Source organism: Carcharhinus amblyrhynchos, chromosome 1 (genome assembly GCF_965287045.1).
Source record: "Carcharhinus amblyrhynchos chromosome 1, sCarAmb.v2.hapA, whole genome shotgun sequence".
NCBI lineage: Eukaryota > Metazoa > Chordata > Chondrichthyes > Carcharhiniformes > Carcharhinidae > Carcharhinus > Carcharhinus amblyrhynchos.
The window spans coordinates 8,429,108-8,456,460 of record NC_137324.1 but is presented as its reverse complement, the minus strand read 5'-3'; the positions used below and the strand labels follow the sequence as shown (position 1 = coordinate 8,456,460).

Genomic DNA, 27,353 nt, shown 5'->3' with positions numbered 1-27,353 from the left:
GTTGATTGCCTGGCTGGTGGTAATGGTAGAGTGAGGAACATGCTGGGCCATGAGATTATGGATTGTGATTAAGCACAATTCTGCTGTTGTTGGTGAATCATAGCACTTCATGGATGCCCAATCCTGAGCTGCTAACTCTGAAATCTATCCCATTTGGCATGTTGTGCCACACAACATGATGGAGGGTATCCTCAATGTAAAGATGGGACTTTGTCTCCACAACTGTTTGGTGGTCACTTCTGCCAGTTCTGTCGTGGACAGATGCATCTGCGGCAGCAGGTTGGCAGACAAGGATGAGGTTATGTGCTATTCTCTTGTTGGTTCCCACAACACCTGCCGCAGGCCTGCTGAAAAGCCTCATTCCTCAGCCCACAAAACAGGCATCTCTGACATCATCCAAAAGCACTTTAGTGCCACAACAAATTGTGCTATATTTCCTCCTTCTAGCCGATTTCTCTTATAAAACATAAAAAACGCTCTGGCTGAATCAGACTACAGAGTAAATTAGAAGTTTTACTACAAGTGGTGCTAAGGCAGAACCGTGAGGTCCTCGGGAATCTTGTTTCCTGGAACATAACATTGGAATATTTCTGCATTAGAATTCCAATTTTCTGCTTCTTCATCAAATGGATCAATGGTGTCAAACTGACCTGGCTTGCCCCATCAAATCAGGAATGGGTTTGAATCCAGCCCAGAAAGATGACATTTACTGCTAGTGGCAATATGAAATGTGTCTGCTGCAGTCTCAACCTGAATTCAGTGAGCAGATTCAGTGCATCACCATGAAGACTGGCCATAAATATTCAAATTCATTGAGATGGAGTGCCTGATTTTCAGCATCTTTTGTTGCAGAACCAATGCAACACAAAAGGCACACTTAACTGTCAGACAAATATACATAGCACCTGCAAACACAAATAGGTACCACAAATGAAGGGACATACTGAATATGTTTTGTTACTGTTGGATAAATAGGATTCCATCACGGTAAAATACCTCAAATGCTATTTTTTATTGATTAGATTTGTAATGATTTTATTTGATAAATGCCATCAGGTTTATGAAAGAATTTGATGTGTTATAAATGATGATGTTTCAACATGTAGGGGAGATCAAAGCATGGACCATTTGGACAGAATTTTTTGTGCTGCAAATTCTATCAACAATTTCTTGATATCTGTATTGTTATTATTTTGTACTTGTAGAATTCTGTATTTTGCAGTTCAAGGAAAACAGACTAAACAAATAAGTAAATTACAAATTTTATTCCACACTTGTGTCAGATAATTAACAATAAACCAAGGCAATACATCCACAATCGGATAATGCCCTTGTCTCGACAAAATGCTGAGAACTCAATTTTTAATACAGAAATGGTAGTAATACAGAAATATGCTGGCAACTGTGGTTTAAACAGATTTTACCCCAGGACTGATCCAATCCATTAACTACCAAGTAGCAAAATGGCAATAATGATACTGTGTAACTGAATTTTTATGGGACCAAGACCAATTGCCAACAATTTAAGATCATGAATAGGGCTATTTAGGGACCGAGAGGCAGGGTAAAAGAAAACAAAAGCATGCTCGAAAAAATGTTGGATAATTTCCAGAGAGAACTGAGGTACATGGTCCCTCAGTTGACTTTAAGAAATCAATTTCAAAGTGGTGTTCGTGGACGTCTTGGAGTAAATTGGGGAGCTAGGCTGTAATGCATTTAATGGCTATGCACCTCAGCCAATAGGATTGCTAGGTTTCAGTCTACAAAATGCCATCTTGGTTAAATCTTCACCAGCCAAGTCTGCCATTGAAGATTGTAAGCCTCAGGGATAAGCAAAATAGAGCTTGTAGGGAAACAAAAACCAGTTAGATAATGGGACATTACCCTGCCCCAAATGCATAGTCATGGTGCTAGACCTTTCCAAATGAATTAACAAAATAAATCACACAATATGTTCCTATGTTCAACAAGGTTTTCAATGTTAAAACTTAAATATTTTGGTTTTACAAACTTATGTGCTGTTTAACAGGGTGACTCTTTTGTCCCCCTCCCACTTTTTGGTCATGATTGGTTTGCAATAATTTGACAGAGGGAGAAAAAAAAAGAGATAGAAGGGAAGAATTGCATATTTTTCAACCTTTTCACAACTTCAAGATGTCCCAAAATGTCAATAAAAGATTTTTGAAATGCATTCACTACTGTCAGAAATGTTGTAAATTATCCTCCAGATGCAAAGATGGAGTTTTTCCAAATCCAGTCCTCCAGCAATCATCAAAAAAAGCTCAATGTCTCAAGTGCATATTGTACCAAGTGAAATGCAAATTTAAACTAAAATGTAGGTAGCAAGTTAACACAAATGAGAAAAGAAACAGAATTCTAGCACCGTGCCAACTATTCCAATTACACAGCAAGCTTAGAAATGAGCAGCTGTCAGCTTCAAGGGCACAGAACTTCAGCATTGCCCTGACAGGTCCAGCGGTCTAGCATTTTAGTTTGCTCTATCTTTTATTCCCCACATACAGGTAAATCTTGATGGAAAATGCTAAATGAATGCATAGAGCAGCCAGGATAATGGCAGCACGTAGAACAGCTGATTTTGCTTAAGTTTTTTTCCCTGCATAATTTAAAAAGCAAAGCTGGTACGGTAGATCCTTGCACCATTAAAATCTTAGCTCACCCTTGCACCAACACCTCACATATGCAAGCAATAAACAAAATAGTCAGCAGTGATATGAACCATAGCACTGACCAGGAACTTTTATCCCCAATGCAATTTACCATCAAATTGATACAGACTGGGCCTAAGGAGTTACATGCATCCTATCTGCAATTAACAAAAATGGAGATACATGGGTTGAAAGACCAAAAATACCTCCCTTTCCCTGAAATTTGAGAGAAAATGAAAGGCTAAGTGCATGGTGGGATAGGGTATCCTCACATTGGAGAGTTCATTTGCTTCTAAGCTTCAAAACATGGGCACAAAGGGAAAGTGTACAAATACAAGCATATAGGAGTCCCACAATTCTTGAAACAGCCTGGTATGTACCTGGATGTGCAGTACAAACAGGATTTTCCGAGGCAGATCCTCATTACTCCACAGATCTTAACTGTGCAGCTATGAAGAGGTGAAATGAATGGGATTGGCGGGGGGGGGAAGATGGGGAGAAATCCCAGACAATTTGCCAAATAGCAACCAAATATCCACAAAAACCTAATGCATGCATATCACCCTGGCTAAACTTAAATTCTGTGGTTGCATTAACATCATTTTGGATCACTAAAAGAAAAGCAACCTTAATAGCAAGGTCCTTGCAGTGCAGGAGGCCATTCAGCCCATCGAGTCTGCACAGACCACAATCCCACGCAAACCCTATCCCTGTAACCCCAAGCATTCACCCAGATCATCCACCTGACACTATAGGGCAATTTACTATGGCCAATCAACCTAACCCCACATCCGTGGACTGTGGGAGGAAACCCACAGACACAGGGAGAACTTTTAGACTCCACACAGTCCAAAGATCACCTGAGACTTAATATAGGGCCGAACTTTACCCATCTTCTAATCAAAAAACACATTCATGTTCCTAGATGTGTTTGTTTTATTCACCTTGATGCTCTAATTCCCAGTTATTACTGCACCAGGGAAACCTGAATTTGGAAAAATTCTCTCTGGGCCACAATTTATAGTCTCCTAGTTAAAGATTCAAGAGGTGAAAGTTGGGTGGAGGAGGCAGGATAGTTGCCATACATAATTTTAAATGCAACATACAGTAACCTAGAATGACTCACCCTGTTTTCCTGCAGAATGATTAAAGCAGCAGAAATTCTTCTCTCACCTTCTTCAATATTAAATTCAGACAATGTATTGTAAAGAAGTTTTCTCCCTGAAAGTTCACAATTGCGACAATATGATGGAACAATCAGAACAAGAAAAACACCAGCAAAACTATTTTTCTCCTTTTAGGTAGACTGGAAGGCAGACCAAAATAAGCAGTAATGGCTAAAATTAGATTTCAGAAAAAGAAAGTTATTCTGACGTTAGTCTTACAAAGATCTAAAATTAAGAATTTCCCAATTATGGAATGAGTTGTCATATTGGAACTTTCCTGTCCTAAACACCCCCATCACACTATTCAAACTTTAACCATCTTTCCTCCTGATGTCACTGGCTTATGCTGAAATCTGTCAATGCTGCCACTTGTACCTCAAGTGACTATTCTTCAAACACAATTTTCAGAAGCAGACTGTGGAGATCACCATATTTGAATCTGATCATCGTTCAGCTAGCCATTCAAACGCACGGACTTTTCCTTCAGCACGGGAGACAGATAGGAGATGGATTCCATATTACTTCCTTTTCTTTTGTCTCGGAGCGCAGATGCAATAGTAAGCATCTATTGCTACTTCCTTTGCTGTTATCAGCTTACTTAACATTCACCGAGGATTGAATCTAGAGCCTCCTGGTCAGCATGATTTCACATGTGGGGAAAATGCCTTTAATCACTGTCACTAAAAGACCAAAAACTCATTCTTCACCCCCAGAATGCAGTTTCCAATCCTCTAGATTGATGTGATTGAACTTCCTGATCCAAACAAAAGAAATTCATGTTTTTGGTGGTACTTACGCACTAAAGTGACCTAAATTCAGCAGCAACTAGCACTACACTCAGATGCCACAATTAAATTGACCCTAGTGCCAGGGGATTAGCAGGGCAAATGTGGGGTTCCGGGTTAGGGCCTGGGCGGGATTGTTGTTGATGCAGATTTGATGGGCCAAATGAACTCCTTCTGCACTATAGAGAGTCTATGATTCAAGTAAGCTTGGCGAAGGGGAATGTCAGACTGGTGCAGGTGTTGTTCTAATAAAGCCATGCTACAACAAAAAAGTTTACAGCAGGCATCCACCCACATTAGAACCAATTCAGGGGCATTTAATGATGACACAGGATGATGAAAGTGGAATATTTCTTTCTTCCAAACACTAATCCACCTTGAGCAAAGATAGCAAACACTGCATGTGTGATAGAACATCAGGGGGAAAAATGTCACCTTGAAACAGACTCAAATATCTTTAAATCCTTTCAACTTAAGTGGGTCAAGTGTTGATTGTCAGAATGATACCGTATCATCCATCTAGTTTATAAAATGTATAAAGGAGAGTTGATTTCTAATAAAGTATTATTTGGCAGCTTACATTATGCAGAATATTAAAGTTAAGTTTTTTTAATGACAGTATGAAGTGTACTAGGGGAGTGAAGGAGCCACAAACAGATGCTTTTGGCCATAGCGAGATGTCCTGCATAACAGCATGTAAAAAAATCTTCACTTATTAAAACAACCATAATAGAATTTATACTACTTTTGTAAACAGAACCACAGAACTGGGTGGGAGTGAGGAGAAGAATAAAGAACTGTTCACATGCAATTATCATGGAACCTGCCAAAGCATCTCAACAGTGGTCTCTTTCTAGAGATTTGAGTTACTCGATGCAGCCACAAAAAGATCTAATCAAAGTTTGTGGGATTAGTTGGGTGAAACACGAAATGGGTATAATAAAAATATTTTGCAACATTTTCAATGGGGTAAACTAGGTTTAAATTATTAGCAATAAAATACATTTTGTTAATATAAGCTGACACAAGGCTCAGGAAGAAATACAGCAACTTCAATATCTGAAAATGAGTACTATGGGGTTGAAAACCCCCACCCGTTCAGGACCTGCATGGTTTTAAGGACAGGTGATTAGAAGAAGTGAAAGTCTGACATGCCCAAAAATGTCAAATTCATAGAAAATTTCAATAATTCAGTACCCACTTACACCCCCTAGAAAGCATTTTCCCAGCACCAAAATTCAGAAATCAATGGCCAAAGTACTGCAGTGAAGATGAAGGTTACTACTCCTCCACCACCCACTCCCCCACGGCCGAGTTTGGATTGGATTAACAAAAACTTTCACAAAGAAAATCAGGCATCAGTCTTTAATTTTTTGCTCCCAAATTGGAAATTAGTTACCTCCCCGACACTTATTTCTGTGCCTTATGATGAATTATGAGATGTCTTTCTAACAATCTAAAGAAAAGGGTGAGTTTCAGAACTTAAGACCAATTCAGTTCCCTCCCAATGTAACACAACGTGCAAAACAAAACTTTTAACACTACTTAAATCAGGGCATCTGCCAAACCACTTTTATACCAACAGGTCCTGAACCAACACATCCCCATCACCCAAAGAATTTATTCATGATCTTTTTTAAAAACCACATTCAACCATTGAACTTCTGAACTTTCCACTGACCAAAGCTTTAGAAGAGTAGCCAAGTACCTTATTGTTTTCTTAAAATAAAAATCTATTCTCCAGTACTGTTGGTTTCTGCACTCACTTGTCGTCGAGATCAGAAAAGAAAAAAAAAATAGATCTGAGCCTTGAAAGGAGCATCATCTTCCCAGGGAGAGAGAAAGTGCGAGAGAGGCTGCAACAGCAATGCCATTTTCACCATTTAGGTATACACAAGCAATAATGTTTTTGTGAGAACTTGAGAGCTAGATTCTCATGTCAGGTGTGTGCTACATGAAAAACTCTTTGCCGAGCACTTGTGGACTCTGTAGCTTGGGCAATTTTACATGGCCCACCCTCCTCCCCTGCTGTGAAAAGTGTAACCCAATTTTCAGTCAGTAAAGGATCTCCTGACACAAACTTATTTTTAACAAACAGCATCCCTTTTGGTTTTCTATTAGCTCATTTGGGCTGCATTTCAGGAAAAAACCCCAAAAAGATACATATACTGCATTTATAAAATCTTACAATATGCATTGTAACATATTTAGCTTCTACATCAAGTTCCCTTTACTGCTAGTTTCAATGTTATTTTAGAAGGAAATTTGTTTAGACCATGAAATTGACTACATATAATGGCAGTGGTAATACTGTATTCTGTATAGCTGTTCGACATCCCCAACATTTGTAAAGCTCTTGGAGCAGGGAAGACAGGGAAGTTTATGATCAGGCAGTAAAATAGCCAAAGGTTGTGGGTATGTGCGTGTGTGTTTCCAACGGTTGGTAATTTGTCAATTCTTTTAGAATCAAATTATTTTGGCAAAGTGCTTTTGTTATTTCGCTTGAGCCAATTTTTAATTTCTTTTTTAAAAAAAGGATACCATCACTTTAAATTCATCCTTCAGAAATATGGAGTATCCTACACTGAGCAACTTCTGGCATTACGTTCAATTCACCTCCTTCACCACTCACCATGCCATGAAACCAGTCGTTTTAAGTAACAGACCCACTGTGATACGTGGCAGACGGAATACCGTACACCAGCGAGAGCATGCCAACTTGGCCTTCCATGTACCAGAAAGTGTGACAGGGCCAAGCTGTTTTTGCAATAAAGCCGAACCAAGCCAAAAAAAACAGTAAATCTAAAACAGGTCTTCAGTTGGGGAGGGGGTAGAGGGTGGGTAATCCAATAGCATCTATAACAAATAGGCCCTCCTAAAAAGTGACTTGCTTCACAGTGTTCAGAAATTGTATTTTTTTTTTGTTGCCCTCCAACAGAGGGCAGCCTGCAAGAATCTCCGAATTTCAATACTTCACTCCAGGAACAAATTCCTTGGCGTCGGGATTCAGAGTACTTTTACTCTAGAGGGAAAAAAGGAAGAATAGACACGTCTGAGTTATACAGTCACAAACGATGATTTTTTGAAGAAAATGTAAACTGCACAAATATCTGGCAACACTGAACAATGAAAAGGAAAAATATCAACGCGAGTCCCGATGGGGCTGACTTCTATTCAGTGGTGCTCTGCTGAGAAGTGAATATGTTCATGTTCAATGAGAACAGAATCTGGCACAGAAACATTAAAAATTGGGAGGAGTAGGCCATTCAGCCCTTTAAGCCTGCTTCATCATTCAACATGATCCTCTGTCTCAATGCCATACTCCAGTACTCTCCCCATACCCCTTGGCACAGTTAGAGTTTAGAAATCCATTTCCTTCTTAAATATATTCAGTGATTTGGTCTCCACAGCCTTCTATGGTCAATAATCCCGTGAATTCACTAAACTGTGAGTGAAGGAATGTTTCCTCATCTCAATCCTACTTGGCCTGCCCCATATGCTGAGACTGTGAACCCTTGTTTGAGACCCTCCAGCGAAAGGAAACATTACACCTCCATTCAGTCTATCCAGTCCTGTCAAATTTTATACATTTCAATTAGATCCCCTCTCATTCTTAAAAATTCTAGTGAATACAGGCTTAGTTGACCCAATTTCTCGCCATATGACAATCCTGCATCCCAAAATCAGTCTGGTGAACCTTCGCTGTGCTCCCTCTATGGTAAGTCGATTCTTTCTTAGATAAGGAAACCAAATCTGCACATAATATTCCAGGTGTTGTCTCACTAAGGTCTTATACAGCTTTGGTAAATCATCCTTGCTTCTGTACTTAAGTCCTCTTGCAATGAAGGCCCACATGCCATTTGCTGTACATACATGCTTGCTTTCAATGACTGACGTACTAGGACAGCTTTGTACATCAACATTTCCCAATCTACCACCATTTAAATAATATTCTGCCATTCTGCTTCCTCGTCCAAAGTGGATAACTTCATATTTATAGAATCCCTACAGTGCAGGAGGCCATTTGACCCATTTAGCCTGCACCGACAACATTCCCATCCCTTTCACGTAACCCTATACCTTGCTAATCTTCCTGACACTAAGGGGCAATTTAACATAGCTAATCAACTAACCGTAACATCTTTGGAGTGATCTGTGATGAAATGTGGACATTTATCCACATTGTCCTGCATCTGCCATATATTTGCCCACTCATTCAACTTATCTAAATCCCTTGAAGCCTCTGAACATCCTCCTCGCCACACAGCCTTCCCAACAAGTTTCGTGTTATTAGCGAACTTGGAAAATTATTACTTTTGGTTCCCTCATCCAAATCGTTGATGTAAATTGTGAATAGCTGGGGCACAAGCACTGACCCCTGCAGGACCAAACTAGTCACTGTCTGCCAATTCAAAAATGACCCTTTTACTCCTACGCTCTGTTTCCTGTATGCTAACCAATTCTCAATCCATGCCAATATCCCTGAATCCTATTTGCTTCAATTTTGCATACTAAACTCTTGAGATTTTATCGAAAGCTTTCTCAAAATCCAAATGCACCATATCCACTGGTTCACCTCATCTATTTCACAGGGCACATCTCCACATAGTTGTGATACCTGAAGTTTGAATAGCTTGTTGAGGCGTAGGGAATTGAGGGCACGAGGAAATTACTTCAATAACAGCTTCTTGGTCACAACAATAGGAAGGCAGATTATTATTTGAGTGAGTGTAAATTGAGGGAGGTGGATACTCACCGAGATCTTTTTGTCCTCGTGCATCAGTCGCTTAAAGTAAGTGTTCAGGTGCAGCAGATCATAGATCATAGAACTCGACAGTGTAGAAAGAGGACTTTCAGCCCATCAAGTCTGCACCGACCATAATCCCACCTAGACTCTACCCCCATATCCTATATATTTTATCCACTAATCCCTCTAACCTAAGCATCCTGGGATACTAAGGGGCAATTTTTAGTATGGCCAATCAACCTAGCCCGCACATCTTTGGACTGTGGGAGGAAACCAGAGCACCCGGAGGAAACCCACGCTGACGAGCAGAATGTGCAAACTCTACACAGACAGTGACCCAAGCCAGGAATTGAACCCAGATCCCTGGAGCTGTGAAGCAGCAGTGCTAACCACTGTGCTACCGTGCCACAGTAAAGAAGGCAAGTAGTACATTGGCCTTCACAGCAAGAGGATTTGAGTACAGGAATAAGGGTGTTTTACGGCAATTATACAGAATGTTAGCGGGGCCACAATCTGAGTATTATGTGCAGTTTTGGTGTTCTTATCTGAGGAAAGATGTCCTTTCTATAGAGATATAGTGAAGGTTTACCAGGCTGATTCTTGGAATGGCCAGGAATACGAGGAGAGACAAAGTCATTTAAGTTTGTATTCCTGGGAAATTAGAATAGCAAGTGGCAATCTCATAGAAACTTACAAAATTCTAACAGCATTAGATAAGGTATATTCAAAAAGAATGTTCCTGACGGTGAGGAAGTCCAGAACTCGGACTCAGTTTGGGTAAAACTTTAACGACTGAGGTGAGGAAAAATTTCTTCACCCAAAGTAGAATTCACTACCACTGCAAGTTGTTGAGGCCAAAACATTGTGAGATTTCAAGAAGAAATTAGATGTAGCTTTTGGAGCTAAAGGAATCAAGCGACATGGGGGGGTGGGGGAAGATGGGATTAGGATACTGAATTTTATGATCAGCTATGATCAAATTGAATGGCAGAGTAGGCTCGAAGGGCAGAATGGCCAACTCCTGATTCAATTTTCTATGTTTCTGTAAAGCCATAATTTTAATCACCTTGGTTGTTATCTAAACGTATGGTGGGAGAATGGGGGGCAGGGGGTGAGAGGGAGGAGGAGATGATGTGACAAGGAAAATTGGCAGGAGTGTACAGATTATTTAAGAACACAAACAAAAACAGGGCCAGTAAAGACTATGCTGTCAAGTTAGCTGCTCCCAAAAACAAATCTCTCCAAATAGCTCATTCCCTTCACCATATTTTTTAACTGTCACAAAAACTGAACATCACAGGACAAGCTTCATTTTAATCACTCCCCACATAATTCAGCTGAACTTGTTGCACTCAGTTTCCCAAATTAAAACCCAGGTCTCAGTTTGGTTTCTGTCTTTCTTGCACACTGTGCCTTCCTTCAACTGACCAGATGGCCTTTATAGCGAGGGGGGTAGAATATAAAAGCAGGGAGGTCTTGCTGCAACTGTACAGGGTACTGGTGAGGCCGCAGCTGGAGTACTGTGTGCAGTTTTGGTTGCCGCACTTGCGGAAGGATATATTGGCCTTGAAGCGAGTGCAGAGGAGGTTCACTAGGCTGATACTGGAGATGAGGGGGTTGGACTATGAAGAGAGACTAAATAGACTGGGTCTGTACTTGTTGGAGTTTAGAAGGACGAGGAGGGATCTTATAGAGATGTATAAGATAATGAAGGGGATGGATAGGGTAGAGGTAGAGACATTCTTCCTGCTTAGAAAGGATAGCAGGACTAGAGTGCACAGCTTCAAGATAAGTTGGGGGGGAGGTGGTGCGCAGTTTAGATCAGAGTTGAGGAGGAACTTCTTCACTCAAAGGGTGGTGAATCTCTGGAATTCTCTGCCCGTTGAAGTGGTGGAGGCTACCTCGCTGAATATATTTAAGTCACGGGTAGATAGGTTTTTGAAACACAAGGGAATTAAGGGTTATGGGGAGAAAGTGGAACTGATCCACTTCAGATCAGCCATGATCTTACTGAATGGCGGGGCAGGCTCGAAGGGCTAGATGGCCTACTCCTGTTCCTATTTCTTACGTTCTTATGATATAGAATGCTGGAGGCTGTGTAACAATCTGCTCGGTTGTAGGCAATAGTGACTTTTTGGTGATCTGTTTACCAATTCCTCTCCTCCTCCAATTTACTGTGCGAGAAAGCACCCAACCTTCCCATTGTATCTCCTCAGAACAGGGCAATTGGAAACAAATTGCATTTTGCAGAATTGTTAGTATAACCCACTTGCTGAACTGCAGTATCAATGCTCCAGATACTCTGATGCTGAGGAAATTGTACACTGTGTATTTTAAAAACATAACTGTTAATATATTCACCATTTTTCCCCTTTTAATATTTACATTTCTCCTTTATTTATCCAGCCAATGGGCTTACAGTACACCATCCCAGCCAGCAGCAGGCAATTTGCAGTTGGGTATAAAGCAGTGAACCAGAGCAGCTCAAATTAGGGAACCACTTGAAATTTGTCTTGCACATTGATGAGACTGGAAGTTTGAAAGTGAGATTACAATACAGGATTTAAAGGTCCAGGTGAGTACCTTCAAATCGTATTCCGCAGTCCAAAACCAAAACTTCAAACAAAAAAAAATCAAGCATGTATGGGATTTTTAATGCTAAACCTAAACATCTGTTGAATGTATTGCAGTTTTATTTTGATGTGAACTTAGTGCAATTTCATGGCTGCCCAGTTATCACAAAAAATACAAGCAAATATTTAGCCTCAGAATAGTCTACCAGGAGTCAGGGATAAAGATTTTAAAACATAACTCACTTTGTGAAAATCCAGGCCCAAAAGCCTATTTAACAATCAAAATGAAAAGGAAAGGAAGATACTGGGACATTAATTGCAGTGTTCAGGAAGCAAATATTTTTATGCGAATGTAGTGCGTATTGGCCCTTTGTGCGAGACTTAAATCACTATTCTTTCTTCCTTACCACGAGTTCCTCTGTCTTGCTGTCATTTATGGACAGGCCATTCATTTGTTGTTGCATCTGGTTGATGCCTGGTAAATCCCGCTCTGGAATGAACCATTCTTGGTCCTCCTCATCCAGCATCTCCTGAAAACAACGCTCCAAGAATTCCTCCTCCCATAATTCCTCTTCTACCTGCAAACCATCACAAAAACATTAATGATTAAACACAAGTTGGTTAATTTTACAAGGGGAGTCTGAATTTTGGAGCATGGCATCACTGGGCAAGCCAGGCCATGCTGGTTCGCTGCAAATTCTTCAGGCAGCAGATAATAAAAACAGACCCATAGAATCCCCACAGTGCCACCCGTGCCAAAAATATATCTGGAGTGGAATTATATTACAAAGAAGTCTATTAAGTATAAAAATCCACGTGTTGTTTGCGATTTCAATGTTGATAAGTATTTAAGGGGTGAATGGATATTTTGAATCATCAGCAATCACTATTTGAAAATTCACCGACTAGACCAGCTAAAAATGACCTCACTAAAGAATAAATTGGTTGATGCAGAAAGCAGCACGGTAGATAACCTGCTTTAAAATGAAATTTATCTACAAGGGAAAGTACATTTGAATGTGTATGTCCGTAAACAGTACATCTCAAGGTCTTACCAGCTGGATTTTTCACCTGATGGTGTGAACAAAGGAACCTAATATTAGGTGCAAGAATAGGCCACTCAGCCCCTCGAGCCTGTTCTACCATTCAATAAAAACATGACTGACTTGACTGTAACCTTAACTCTTCATTCCCGCCTCCCCGATAATCTTTTGTTGTCTTGCTTATCAAAACCTACTGAGCTCTGCCTTAAAAATATTAGAATAATCTGCTTCCACCACCTTTCCAGTTGGGAAATACACAGATTTGCTTCTTTAACACAATCTTCTACACACTTATGTTCTAAAAAAAGTCTGAAATACCTTGGACAATGCCTGGAATGCTACAACATTACATTCTGCGACGCAATGAAATTGATTGTATGGCATAGCCTAACCGTGAGTAACTGGTTTAATTGAAGTTGGAAAAGAGGATAGACTCCTGAATACCTGTTCTGGGCAAACAGACTCAGAGTCTTTCAGGTTGCGCCAAATGCCCGAGAGGCAGGAAAAGTAATCAAACCAGTGTGGCTGACAAAATCAAGAGGTTTGGGAAGGGATAAAAAATTGAAAATGAAGCGAGATTAGCCTTCAGGAGCAAGGAAGTGTAACTTGAGTAAAAGAAAAAAAAAAGGGGTTTTTGAAATAAAAGGAAGGTACATCCAGCTAGAAGAGAGCTGTGTTTCAGATTTAAAAAGGAAAAATCTGAGAAGGCGGCAGATATTGGCTACAGTCAAACAAGTTCAGATGTAAAAAGAGAAAAAGTCTCAGGGAGCAATGTTTATAGATGCACCACAGAAAGCATTTTTTCTGGTTGTTTCGCAGCTTGGTATGGCTCCTGCTCTGCCCAAGACCGCAAGGAACTACAGAAGGTCGTGAATGTAGCTCAATCTATCATGCAAACCAGCCTCCCATCCACTGACTTTGTCTACACTTCCCAATGCCTTGGCAAAGCAGCCAGTATAATTAAGGGCCCCACGCACCCTGGACATTCTGTCTTTCAGCTTCTTCCTTCGGGAGAAAGATTCAAAAATCTGAGGTCATGCACCAATCGACTCAAGAACAGCTTCTTCCCTGCTGCTGTCAGATTTTCGAATCAACTTACCTTGCATTAAGTTGATCTTTCTCTATACCCTATGCTGTAACACTACGTTCTGCACTCACTCGTTTCCTTCTCTATGAACGGTATGCTTTGCCTGCAAGATACAATACTTTTCACTGTTATGTTAATACGCGTGACAATCATAAATCAAATCAAATCCTGTCTCAAAAGCGTGGGAAAGTGAAAAGCTGAGATTACAGAGCTTCCGATATGAACAGAGCTTGCAGGAGTCACCCTTGTAGGGAGGGGCAGTGAAAATTGGCTGTTTTGAACAGAAGTCCTTTACTTGCTAAAAAAATCAAAGAAAACCGTTCTCGAAATTAACAAAAGGAATAGCACAATTAGAGAAAGGACGGGCTCTCCAGCCAGCCAGGAAAAATGAGAAGGAAGTAGAAATCGAAGTAAGAGTCTTCCGACAGTAAAAAGATAGATTAACAGTCGGAAAAAAAAGGTTCAAGAGAAAAGTTCCCGCCAAAACCCCAAAAGCACAGACACACAGAGTGGCATTCTTAAAGCAATGATGTACAACATTTCATGAAAGGACCACTAGGGGGAACAAAGGACAATGGAGAGAAGATCAGAGCAAACTCCAGATTGAGGGAAACACTTGGAAGGAGTAAATCAAAAGAGGGTCCATAAGCAAAACACCTCAAAGAGGCCACTTCTGAATAACCCTCGAGAGGATCCTCAAGAGGATGAGGGCAGCCAAAGAGCCCAGCAGGAGGGCAGCCAAAGAGCCCTTATTGATGGTACCGAAAACCCGAAGCAACAAGACCTAATTTCATCCCATCCTTACTAATAAACTAAAAGCAAACAGTAAAGATAAAATCAGTCAGAAAATAAGATAAGGAGCAGCAGAAGTAGTAATAAAGAAAAAAAAGGTTAGATAACAGTCTCCGAGGACTATAGCAAATAGAAAATGAGATAAAAGTCCACAAGTTTATTCTAAATGAGATGCGGCCCAGCTATATCAAAGGTTAAAAAAAACACTAGGTGGAAGTAGCTAGGAAATCTATTAGGGCCAGTAAGAAACAGTACAACATTCACCAGCAAGCAATAAAGAACTGGAGTAAGAGCATGAAAATGTGCACGAACAGTAAAAAGTCACTGAGATAAAAAGCACAAGCAGAACTCAGCAGAGGTCATAGCATGGAACTTAAGATCCAAAGGAAATGGATGCTATCAGTTTTGTGATTGGTGGGAGAACTACTCATCTCAGAGTGAAGAACCTCAAAGATTTGATCCATGGCACTCATGTAGGACATACTATATCCATCTACTGCAAGACGCACTGTACAGTTGAAGCAGAAATTAGAGCAGACCCATCATTCACCACAGCCATCACTGGGAATTCTTTGGCAATCCAATTGAATGATCAAACTACCAGTCATGTGGAATACACAAACAAACAATCTGGAGAAATTGGCATTCTGCAGGGAGGCAGAAACTGTACAGTGTTTAAAAGGTGCTGGGAGGACTTAGCAACAGACAAACCCAAAGAGAACACACAGCTGTTGGAACAAGTTAGCAATTCAGGAGAATTGTCTAATAAATATAACAAAGTTGAAAGAAATGTTGAATGCAGAAGTAGAATTCATTGGAACCACAACAAAAAAGGAACATGTCAGTTTTCTGAAAACATGTAAAGCATGAGAAGGGAGAGATAATCAAATATTGTTAAAAAGAAATGATAAAAGGGAGTTTTTTCACCTTGGAAGAAACTCAAATGGATGAATGGAATAGATGGCAAAAACGGACACATGGAATAAATAATAGCTCAGTTGCAAGCAGAAGATTTATTGATGCAGAAGATGGAAGGAAGTGACTAGAAAATGAAGCCAATCAGCTGTGGAAGTTGTGCTGGAGCACTCTAGATATAGCAGCAATACAGGCAGAGAAGGAACCTGAGTTTACATGCCAGAATACAATTGCTGAAATGGTTACACTAATAGAAATGCACAAGAACAAATATAATAACATGATCAATGGAAAACATGCCAAATAGGGAGAGAACAAGCTTTATCACATAACCCAAAGATCAGACAGAGTACCATGACCATTACCTTTACAAGAGACAAATTGAGATTGTGCAAGAACTGTCAAGACACAAGGTTTGTATTGCAATAATAGTACCTGCATGCACGGTAGAGTAAATTGCTTGACAGCAAAAAGGATCAACGGTAGACTGGAGAGTGACAGCATTTGCAGAGTGAAGTCCCTATTCAGTCACAGTCTAGGACAGAACTCAGAAAGCAGCAAGACCGTATGAAAGAATCCCATGCAAGCCTATATCCGGAACTGTGCATTAGGTGAAACTTTCTAGAAGTGTTATGTTAAATGCAAGCCTCAAGATTTTGTGACTGAACAATCATTAGAGTGATTGTCTAACTTAGAATCGTAGAATCTATGGCACAGAGATAGGCCCTTTGGCCCAAACTGGTCCATGCCGACCAAAAAGCCCATCTAAGCTAACCCCATTTATCTGCTTTTGGCCCATATCCCTCTAAACCCTTACTATCCATGTATCTGTCCAAACGTTTTAAATGTTGTCAATGTCCCCACCTCACCCACTTCCTCTGGCAGCTCATTCCACATAGGTAGCCTATGTTTAAAAAAGTTGCTCCTCAGGTTTCCATTAATTCTTTCCCCTCTTAAACCTATGTGTAAGCTTGTGTGTATAAATTTAGAATGAGGATTGAATTATCAATTATGAAGATTGCATATGAAATTTAAAGGGGATGGGATGTTGTGTATGTGGTGTCTGTCTCTTAAGAGGGAATCCCCTCGAAAGCTAGTGAGTTTACTATCAAATAAATCGGTTGGATTAAAACCTGGTGTTGTCAGTCTTTTTACTGTCTTTAAGACGGTACAGCAGAAGTAGATCACTTGAGGACATTGGGAACTGAGAGTAAGTGATCACGCCACAGGGTGAAGTCCTTTCTCGGCAGAATATATCTGCAAGCCATGTAATAATTCTAACAGGCCTAGGCCTGTTCCTGATGGTAGGGAGTCGAGAACCAGGGGTCACAGTCTGAGGATTTGAGGTAGACCATTTGGGACAGAGATGAGAAGATATTTCTTCACCAAAGAGTGGTGAGCCTGTGGAATTCATTGCCACAGGAAGTAGTTAATGCCACTAAATCTATTCAAGAGGCAGCTAGATATAGCACTTGGGGTGAATGGGATCAAAGGTAATGGGGAGAAAGCAGGATTAGGCAATTGAGTTTGACGAGCATCCATGATCGTGATGAATGGCAGAGCAGACTCAAAGGGCCAAATGGCCTCCTCCTGCTAAGCATTTAAGGATTGGAGTACTGCTTCAGAGCAGTCTAGAGCTGCAACTCCTATTGCAAGTTTCTCTTCATCAATGAATACCTTTTGTTCCGAACAAAGTCTGAAATGTCTTCATGACACCTGGAATGCCACATCATAACACTGCCCTTCTGAAATGTTTTATATCCTTCAATATTTAGGTCCCAATCTATGCCAATCTGCTTCGAGTCAGTAGACTGGTCAGTATTTAAAACTCTGCAATCAGCCTGAGCGAGTATGCCACTACAGTAACTGACTTCATTAGTAAGTGTGTAAAAGACTGTACGCCAAAGAAGCAAAACCGCGTGTTTCCCAACCAGTAACAATGGATAAACAAGGCTATCCGCTGCTTGCTAAACTCTAGGTCTGAGGTGTGCAAGTCAGGCAAACCTGACCTGTACAAGAGCCTGGTAATTGACGCCTGTACAAGAGATCCAGATATGATCTATGGATGTCCATTAGAGATGCCTAAAGACAGTACTGGACCAAGCTAGGGTGCCAGGCTAGCCACACGGACTCCCACTGACTGTGGCAAGGTCTGCAAGACATAACAGGCATATAAAATCACCAGCATCAATGCACCCCTTCCCATTGAGCTCAATACATTCTATGCCCATTTTGAGCAGGAGGTCAGCGATAGCATGTTCTCACCCTGGAAGCCTCAGGTGAACCTGTATCCGAGGTTGCTATTGCAGACGTTACAGCAGCCTTCTTGAAAGTCAACCCTCACAAAGCAACTGACCCAGAGGGGTCCCCGGACTGGTCCTCAGACCCTGTGCAGACCAGTTGATGGGTATATCGGCAGACATATTTAACCTCTTTTTACACCAATCTGAAGTCCCTATCTGTTCAAGGAAATGACCATCATTCCATTATCCAAGAAAAGCCAGGCAGCATGCCCTGATGTCTATTGTCCAGTGGCTCTGACATCTATCATTATGAAGTGCTCCGAAAGGTTAGTCATGGCACAAATCAATTCCAGCCTCCCAGACTGCCTGGATCCACCACCATTTGCCTACCACCATAACAGGTCCACAACAGACACCATCTCCCTGGCCCTACACTCATCTCTGGAACAACAAAAACACTTATGTCAGACTCCTATTTACTGACTACAGCTCAGCCTTCAACACCATTATTCCTACAAAACTCATCTCCAAACTTCATGGCCTGGGACTCGGCTCCTCCCTCTGCGACAGGATTCCAGACTTCCTAACCTACAGGCCACAATCAGTAAGGATAGGCAACAACACCTCCTCCACAATCATCCTCAATATCAGGGCCCTACAAGGCTGTGTTCTCAGAGCCCTACTGTATTCCTTATACAGCTCTGATGACTGTGTGGCCAAATTCCTCTCCAACTCAATTTTCAGGTTTGCTGATGACATCACTGTCGTGGGTCAGATCTGAATCAATGACGAGAGAGAATACAAGAAAGAGATAGAGAATCTGGTGAACTGGTGTGACGACAATAACTCTTCCTCAATGTCACAAAATAGAGATAGTCATCAACTTCAGGAAGCATAGTGGAGGGCATGCCCCTATCTACATCAACAGGGATGAAGTGGAAATGGTTGAGAACTTCAAGTTTTTATGTGTCTAGTCCAATAACCTGTCTTGGTCCCCTGATACCAACACTATTGTTAAGAAAGCCCACCAATGCCTCTACTTTCTCAGGAGACTTAGAAAATTTGGCATGTCCACTACAACTCTCACCAAATTTTTCAGATGCACCATAGAAAGCATTGCATCACAGCTTGATGTGGCTCCTGCTCTATCCAAGACTGCAAGAAACTACAAAGGGTTGTGAACGAAGCCCAGTCCATCATGCAAATCAATCTCCCATCCATTGGCTCTGTCTATACTTCCTGCTGCCTCAGAAAAGCAGCCAGCATAATTAAGGACCCCACGCAGCCTGGACATTCTCTCTTCCACCTTCCTCCATTGGGAAGAAGTTACAAAAATCTGAGGACACATACCAACCAACTCAAAAACAGCTTCTTCGCTGCTGCCATCAGATTTTGGACTTGCCTCGTATTAAGTTGATCTTTCTCTACACCCTAGCTACGCCTGTAATACTACATTCTGCACTCTCTCGTTTTCTTATCTATGAACAGTATACTTTATACTAATACACATGACAATAATAAAATCTCATTATTATCACTATACCTTATTTCTTTCTTCATACTCCATCCAGTTGTGCAGGTACTGTTAGGCGACCTTTAGGCTACTCTACCCAAACTGCTTCTATATTCTGGTTTCTGGAAATTAGATCATCCCTTTTTAATGTGCTAACTCCATTATTAATTCACAGACCCACCCCTCTACCTTTCTCTTGCTTCCTGTCCTTCCGAAATGTCACGTACCCATCAATATTCAGGTCCTGCAGCAATTTTTCTGTTATGATATCAGATTGCACTCATTTATTTCTATTTGAGCTATCAGATCATTTATTTTCTTACAAATGCTACATGCATTCAGATTTGAGCCTTTAGTTTTGTTTTATTATTTTATGAACCTCAAGGTTTACCTGCTGATTTACTCGAGGATTTGAACACTCTAGCTCTTCCTTCATGGCCTGATTACCATTTCCCATATTTTCAAAATTCATTTGTGGGATGTGGGTGCCTCTGGTTAGGCAAGTACTTTTTCCCATCTCTAGCTGCACTACAGACAGTGATGATGAGCTGACTTCTTGAACTGTTGCATTCACTGATGTGTAGGTGCACCCACAGTGCTGTCTGAGAAGGAATTCCATGAATTTGACCCAGTGAGTGAAAGAACAGCGATATATTTCCAAGTCAGGATGTTGAGTGGTTTGGAGGGGAACCTTCAGGTGGTGACATTCCCAGATATCTGCTGCTCTTGTCCTTCCAGATGGTGGTCATGGGTTTGGAAAGTGCTGCCTTAGGGACCTTGATGAATCGTTGCAAGTTTATTTACTGGTGACAGTAGGCTTACATTAACACTGCAATGAAGTAACTGTGAAAATCCTCCAGTTGCCATACTCTGCGCCTGTTCTGGTACATTGAGGAAGGATTTAGAATGCCCAGTGCACCTAATCAGCACACCTTTTGGACTGTGGGAGGAAACTGCAGCAGCCGGAGAAAACCCATGTAGACGCAGAGACAACGTGCAGTAACCCAAACCCGAGTCCCTGGTGCTGTGAAGCAGCAGTGCGAACCATCATGCCTCTCATGCAAAGCACCTTGTAGATGGTAAACACAGATGCCACCGTTTGCCGTTGTTGGAGGGATTAAATATTTGTGGAAGGGGTAGCAATCAAGCAGGCAGCTTTGTCCTGGATGGTATCGAGCTTCTTGAGTATCGTTGGAGCAGCACTCATCCAGGCGAAACGCAGAGCATTCCATTCTTGCCCTCTGCCTTGTAAATGGTGGACAGACTTTGGGGAGCTCGGACAACAGTACTCACCACAGGATTCCTAGCCTTTGACCTGCTCTAGTAGCCACAGTATGTATATGACTAGTCCAGTTCAGTTTCTGGTCAATTATAATCCCCAGGATGTTAATAGGGCAGGTTTAGTAATGGTAATGCCACTGAAAGTCAAGGGGTGAAGTTAGATCCTCTCTTGTTCAAGATGGTCTTTGGCTGGTATTTGTATGACACGAACGTTACTTGCTACTTGTCAAGGCCAAGCCTGGATATTGTCCAGATCTTGTTGCATTTGGGTATCTGAGTCGTGAATGGTGGTGGAATGGAACCCAGGTCTCTGGCACTGTAAGGCAACAATGCTAACCACTGTGCCATTGTGCTGTCATTATAGTGCTCTCCTTATATCTCAAATGCTCGATCCCTTGCAATATCCTGGTAAACTCCTCTGTACCCTCTCCTGTGCAATCACATCCTTGCTATAGTGGTGACCAGTACTGCACAAAGTACTCCTAACCAACATTCTGTACAGTTCCAACATAATTTCCTTGCTCTTTTACTCTATGCCACAACTGATAAAAGCAAGTGTCCCATATACCTTCTGAACTACTCTATTCACCTGCTCTGCCATCTTCAGGGGTCTGTGAATAAGTAATGCATGATCCATCTGTTCCTCTTAGTTTCCTAGTGACTTGTCATTCATTAAAATACACTTTGGAGTAAGATGAGGGAGTATCACTTTGTGCTCATCAAGGTTCAATACCATCTGCCACTGCCCATCTGACCAACCCAACTATACCTTCCTAGAACCTATGACCTCCTTCTTCACTATTAGCCACCCTATCAATCTTTGTCATAGAAACTAGAAGCAGGCACAGGCTATATGGCCCATCAAACCTGCTCTGCCATTCATTATAGTCATGGCTGATCGTCAAGTTCAATATCCTGATCCCACTTCCCCCCGCCAATATCCCTTGATCCCTTTAGTCCTGAGAGCTAAATCTAACTTCTTCTTGAAATCAGATATTTTGGCCTTAACTACATTCTGTGGTAGTGAATTCCACACATTCACCACCCTCTGGGTGAAGAAATTTCTCCTCACCTCAGTTCTGAAAGGTTTACCTCTTATTCTCCTTATCCTCAAACTATGACCCCTTGTTCTGGATTCCTCCACCATTGGGAAGAACATTTCTGAATCTACCCTACCTAACCTGGTTAGAATTTTATAAGTTTCTATGAGCTCCTTCCTCACTTTTCTAAACTCCAGTGAATATAATCCTAACTGACTTGGGCCTGCCGTCCCAAGAATCAGCCTGGTAAACCTTTGCTGTACTCCCTCTGTAGTAAGGACATTGTTCCTCAATTAAGGACATCAAAACTGCACACAATACTTCAGGTGTGGCCTCACCAACAAAATTGCAGCAAAACATCCCTATACTCAAATCCTCTTACTATAAATACCAACAAAACATTTGCCTTTACTGACAGCTGTACCTGCACGCTTATTTTCAGTGATGCACGAGGATAAACATAAGAACGTAAGAAATAGGAGCAGGAGTAGGCCATCTAGCCCTTCGAGCCTGCCCCGCCATTCAATAAGATGATCTGTCGTGGCTCAGTTCCACATTCCCGCCCTCTCCCCATAACCCTTAATCCCCTCTCTTATCAAAAACCCATCAACCCACGTCATAAAAATATTTAGCGAGGTAGCCTCCACCACTTCAACGGGCAGAGAATTCCAGAGATTCACCACCCTTTGAGTGAAGAAGTTCCTCCTCAACTCCGTTCTAAACCGCCCCCCCTTTATCTTGAGGCTGTGCCCCCTAGTCCTATTATCCTTTCTGAGCGGGAAGAGTCTCTCCACCACTATCCTATCCATCCCATTCATCATCTTATACGTCTCAATGAGATCTCCCCTCTTTCTTCTAAACTCTAACGAGTACAAGCCTAGTTTATTCAGCCTCTCCTCATAGCTCAACCCCCTCAACTCCGGTATCAGCCTAGGAAACCTCCTCTGCACTCCCTCCAAGGCCAAAATATCCTTGCGTAAGTACGGCGCCCAAAACTGCACACAGTACTCCAGCTGCGGCCTCACCAATGCCCTATACAGCCGCAGCAAGACCTCCCTACTTTTATATTCAATCCCCCTCGCTATGAAGGCCAGCATCCCATTTGCCTTCCTGACCACCTGCTGCACCTGCAAGCTGGGTTTTTGCGACTCATGCACAAGGACCCCAAGGTCCCTCTGCACTGTCGCCTGCTGCAGTTTTTCGCCACGTAAGTGATAATCTTTCCTACCATTATTCCTACCAAAGTGGACCACCTCGCACTTGCCAACATTAAATTCCATTTGCCATTTCCTGGCCCATTCACCCAGCCTATCTAGATCCTTCAGCAGACTCTCCACACCCTCCACACAATTTGCCTTTCCTCCAATCTTGGTGTCATCAGCAAATTTCGACACCCTACACTCGGTTCCCTCCTCCAGATCATCTATATAAATGGTAAATAGCTGAGGCCCCAGCACCGACCCCTGGGGCACTCCACTAGTCACCATCCGCCAATCCGAATAGCACCCGTTGACCCCCACTCTCTGCCTCCTATTTGACAACCAATCCTCTATCCATGCTAACACCCTACCCCCAACTCCCTGTCCCCTGACCTTCTGCAATAACCTCCTGTGAGGTACCTTGTCAAACGCCTTCTGAAAATCCAGAAAGACCACATCCACCGGCTCTCCTCTATCCACCGCCTCTCCTCTATCCACCGCCCTAGACACATCCTCATAGAACTCCAGTAAATTTGTCAGACATGACTTCCCTTTAACGAAACCGTGCTGCGTCTGCTCTATCAAGCAATTCCTCTCAAGATGCCTCGCTATTTCCTCCTTGATGACGGATTCTAACATTTTACCTACAACAGACGTTAAACTAACCGGCCTATAATTCCCTGCCTTTTGCCTGGCACCCTTCTTAAACAACTAATGTCTTCTCTTAATTTACATCCACTCAAGTAATAATGTCTTGCAATTATTGCTAGCAAAGAGGATAACCTCACATTTATCCACATTATACTGCATCTGCCATGCAATGCCCACATACTCCCCTGTTCAAATCACACTGAAGCACCTTTGCATCCTCCTCACAGCTCACCCTCCCTCCCAACTTTGTTTCATCTGCAAATTTGGAGATAATACATTCAGTTCCCTCTTCCAAATCATTTATATATAATGTGAACAGTTGGGGTTCTAGCACAGATCCTTGTGGAACACCACTATCACTGACTGCCAATCAGGAAAAATACCCATTTATGCTAACTCTTTGCTTCCTATCTGCAAATCAGCTTTCTATCCATCTCAAGACATACCTGCAATCCCACATGCTTTAACTTTACATAGTAATCTGTTATGTGAGACCTTATCGAAAGCCTTCTGAAAATTTAAATAAACCACATACACTGTTTCTCCTTGGTCACTTCTACTGGTTACAATCTCCAAGAATGTCAATAGATTCGTCAAGCAAGATTTCCTTTTTGTAAATCCATGCTGACTTTGTCCGATTATACCACTGCCTTCCAAATGCCGAGTTATGAAATCCTTGATTATAGACTTTAGCAACTTCCCCAGTACTGCCGTTAGGCTCTATAATCCCCTGTTTTCTCTCCACCTCTCTTTCTGAATAGCAAGCTTATATTAGCTACCCTCCAATCTGTAGAACTATTCCAGAGTCCAAAGAATTTTGGAAAATAATCACCAATGGATCTACTATTTCCAGGGCCACTTCCTTAAGTGCTCTGGGATGAAGATTATCAGGACCTGGAGAATTATCCACCTTCAATTTCCCCAAAAGCATTTCTCTACTGTTGCTGATTTCTTTCAGCTCCAAACTTGAATCTGCAAACTTGCTCATCACTCCCTTCATATTCTCATCTACATAATTTTATCTATCATAAATAATAAGGGACCCAGCACTGAACCTTGTGCTACGCCACTGGACACTGACCTCCAGTCACTAACAGCCTTCTACCACTACCTTCTGTCTTATTACTGAGCCAGTTTCTGATCCACCTTGCCGGGTTTCCCCGAATTCCATGCACTTCAATTTTCTCAACCAGTCTCCCATATGGGACCTTGTCAAAGATTTTGCTAAAGTCTATAAAACCACATGAACTGTATTTCCCTCATCCACATACTTGATCACATTTTCCAAAAATTCAATTTGTTAGATATGAACCCCCTCTGACAAAGCCATACTGACTATTCCGAATCAATCCATTCCTTTGCAATTGGAGATTAATTCTGTCCTTCAGAATTTTCTCCAATAGTTTCCCTACCACCGATGTGAGACGCACTGATCAGTAATTCCGTGGTTCATCTCGACCACCTTTCTTGAAAAATAGAACCACATTAGCTGTCCTCCAATCCACTGGCACTTGCGCCGTGATGTGGGTATGCCGGCGTTGGACTGGCGTAAACACAGTAAAAAGTCTGACAACACCAGGTTTTAGTCCAACCTATTTATTTGATAATATACTCACTAGCTTTTGGGGTTACCCCCTTCGTGCGCCGTAGCCAGAAAGGAATTAAAAATTTGCAAAGCTCCTGCATGTACCTGCCTCGCCTCCCACAACCTGGGATGCAATTCATTCAAGCCTGTGGATTTGTCCATTTTTAAGCCTGTCAATGCTTCCAATACCTCATTTCACTGGTCAAGTATCCAAGTGGAGAGTATTGCATCACACTCTTGATTTATACTTTGTAGGTGGTGGACAGGCTTGGGGAGTCAGGATGCAAGTTACTCACCATAGAATTCCCACAGAGATGACACGTTGAAGAATGATAAGGGCTTAACAATGGGAAATGGATTTCTTTTGTTTACCTGTCTAATTAGCCTTCTCTCAATAATGAAAACTGCACTTAGTCTTGACTTGATTTGATTTATTATTGTCACAAGTACTGGGGTACAGTGAAAAGTTTTGTTTCTTGTGCGCTATACATGCAAAGCGTACCATTCGTAGAGTACATAGAGAAGGAAAGGAGAGGGTGCAGAATATAGTAATATAGTGTTACAGTCATAGCTAGGGTGCAGAGAAAGATCAATTTAATATAAGGTAGGTCCATTTAAAAGACTGATGTCAGCAGGGAAGAAGCAGTTCCTGAGCCGGTTGGTACATGATCTCAGACTTAGTGTACAAAGTCACGGGGAAAATGACTCGAGATATATTTATTACTTATGTCACACATTTTCTATTTGGCCATCACTTGTGACAGCAAAGCCTGTAGCTGTAGATATATCCATCAGATGGCGCTTCATATTCTCCAACTCCCCATGTTAATAAATGCACCACAACCACACAAAATCCACGTTGTCTTGACTTTCTATGTTGTCTCAAATATATTTACTTTGCATTTACTCCAAATAAATTAATTTAGCCCCAATCTTTGATTTTTCCCTATTAACACACAAATAAGCAGCCAATATCAGCCGATAGCAGGACTTGTTGAACATCGAGGCTTGTGCTGATAAATAACACTTGCACTACAAAGCTTCCAGGCACTTCCTCTTGACCTTCAATGCTGTCATCTTAGAGTCTCCTAACATCAACATCTTGGGAGGGGGAGAGCATTCATCAATATTCAAAAACTTAATTGAACCATGTCAATTATTAGATGGGATCTTGAAGAAACATATGAAATTTTGACAAGGTTGGACAAACTGGATGTTGGGATGATGAATGGGGGAGGAGGATCTAGAACAGAAGGTGCTCAGCAGACAAGATAGGCCATTACGGGCTGAGTTAAGGAGAAACTTCTTCACTTGGGGTGGACAGCCTATGGAATTATCTACCACAGAAGGCTGTGGAAGCCAAATCATTGAATATATTTAAGAGGGCAATGGATAGATTTCTAGACACTATGGGCATCAAGCAGTCTGGGGAGTGTGCATGATTATTATTTCAGACAGAAGTTCAGCCATGATCACATTAAACAGTGGAGTAGGTTTGAAGACCCAAATGACTTCCTTTTTATTTTATTATTTATGCTGCTAATTGGCCATAACAACACTATAGCTAAAGATTAGGGCAGGAGACAGGTAAGTCTACAACAAATGTCTAACCTCCTGAAACCTGCAAACAATCCAACATCTACAAGGCTCAAATTAAGAATATAATGGAATTCTTGTCACTTTCCGAGTGGGTGCAATACACAAAATTCCACACCATCCAGGATGGAACAGTTTACTAGATCTGTCCAATAGCACTGCAGCTAAAGGACTGTATGCATAATTGACAAAATGCATTGAAGAACTGATTAGATACTTTGATTTAACATTGCTTCCCTGCAACTTTTAACAGAGGGCAAAGCAGCAACATTGTTGGAATACGATCGAGTTTCGTTCCCATTTCCATCATTGTCACTGAGCCAATGTCCTGGGATTTCTTACGTAGCTCTACGGTGGGAGCATCCTCAGCACATGAAATATTGCAGGAAAAGTCCTACCACTACCTTTGCAAGGAAATAGAGTGGAAATGTAGGGTTGCCAGGGAACAAATAAAAATCACAACCATATCCT

General features: G+C 41.6%; 1 protein-coding gene across 3 annotated transcripts in view; it reads right to left on the bottom strand.

Moving 5' to 3' along the window:
• Nucleotides 1–1,250: 1,250 nt before the first annotated feature.
• Nucleotides 1,251–27,353, bottom strand: part of paip2b (poly(A) binding protein interacting protein 2B) — a 97,119-nt gene continuing 71,016 nt past the window's right edge. For all 3 annotated transcript variants that reach the window (XM_080192554.1, XM_080192731.1, XM_080192642.1), the window contains 2 exons: nucleotides 12,345–12,515; nucleotides 1,251–7,639 (listed from right to left, as the gene is read on the bottom strand). In XM_080192554.1, the coding sequence (XP_080048680.1) occupies nucleotides 7,583–7,639; nucleotides 12,345–12,515 (228 nt within the window). In that variant the 3' untranslated portion in view covers nucleotides 1,251–7,582. The remainder of the gene's footprint in view (nucleotides 7,640–12,344; nucleotides 12,516–27,353) is intronic.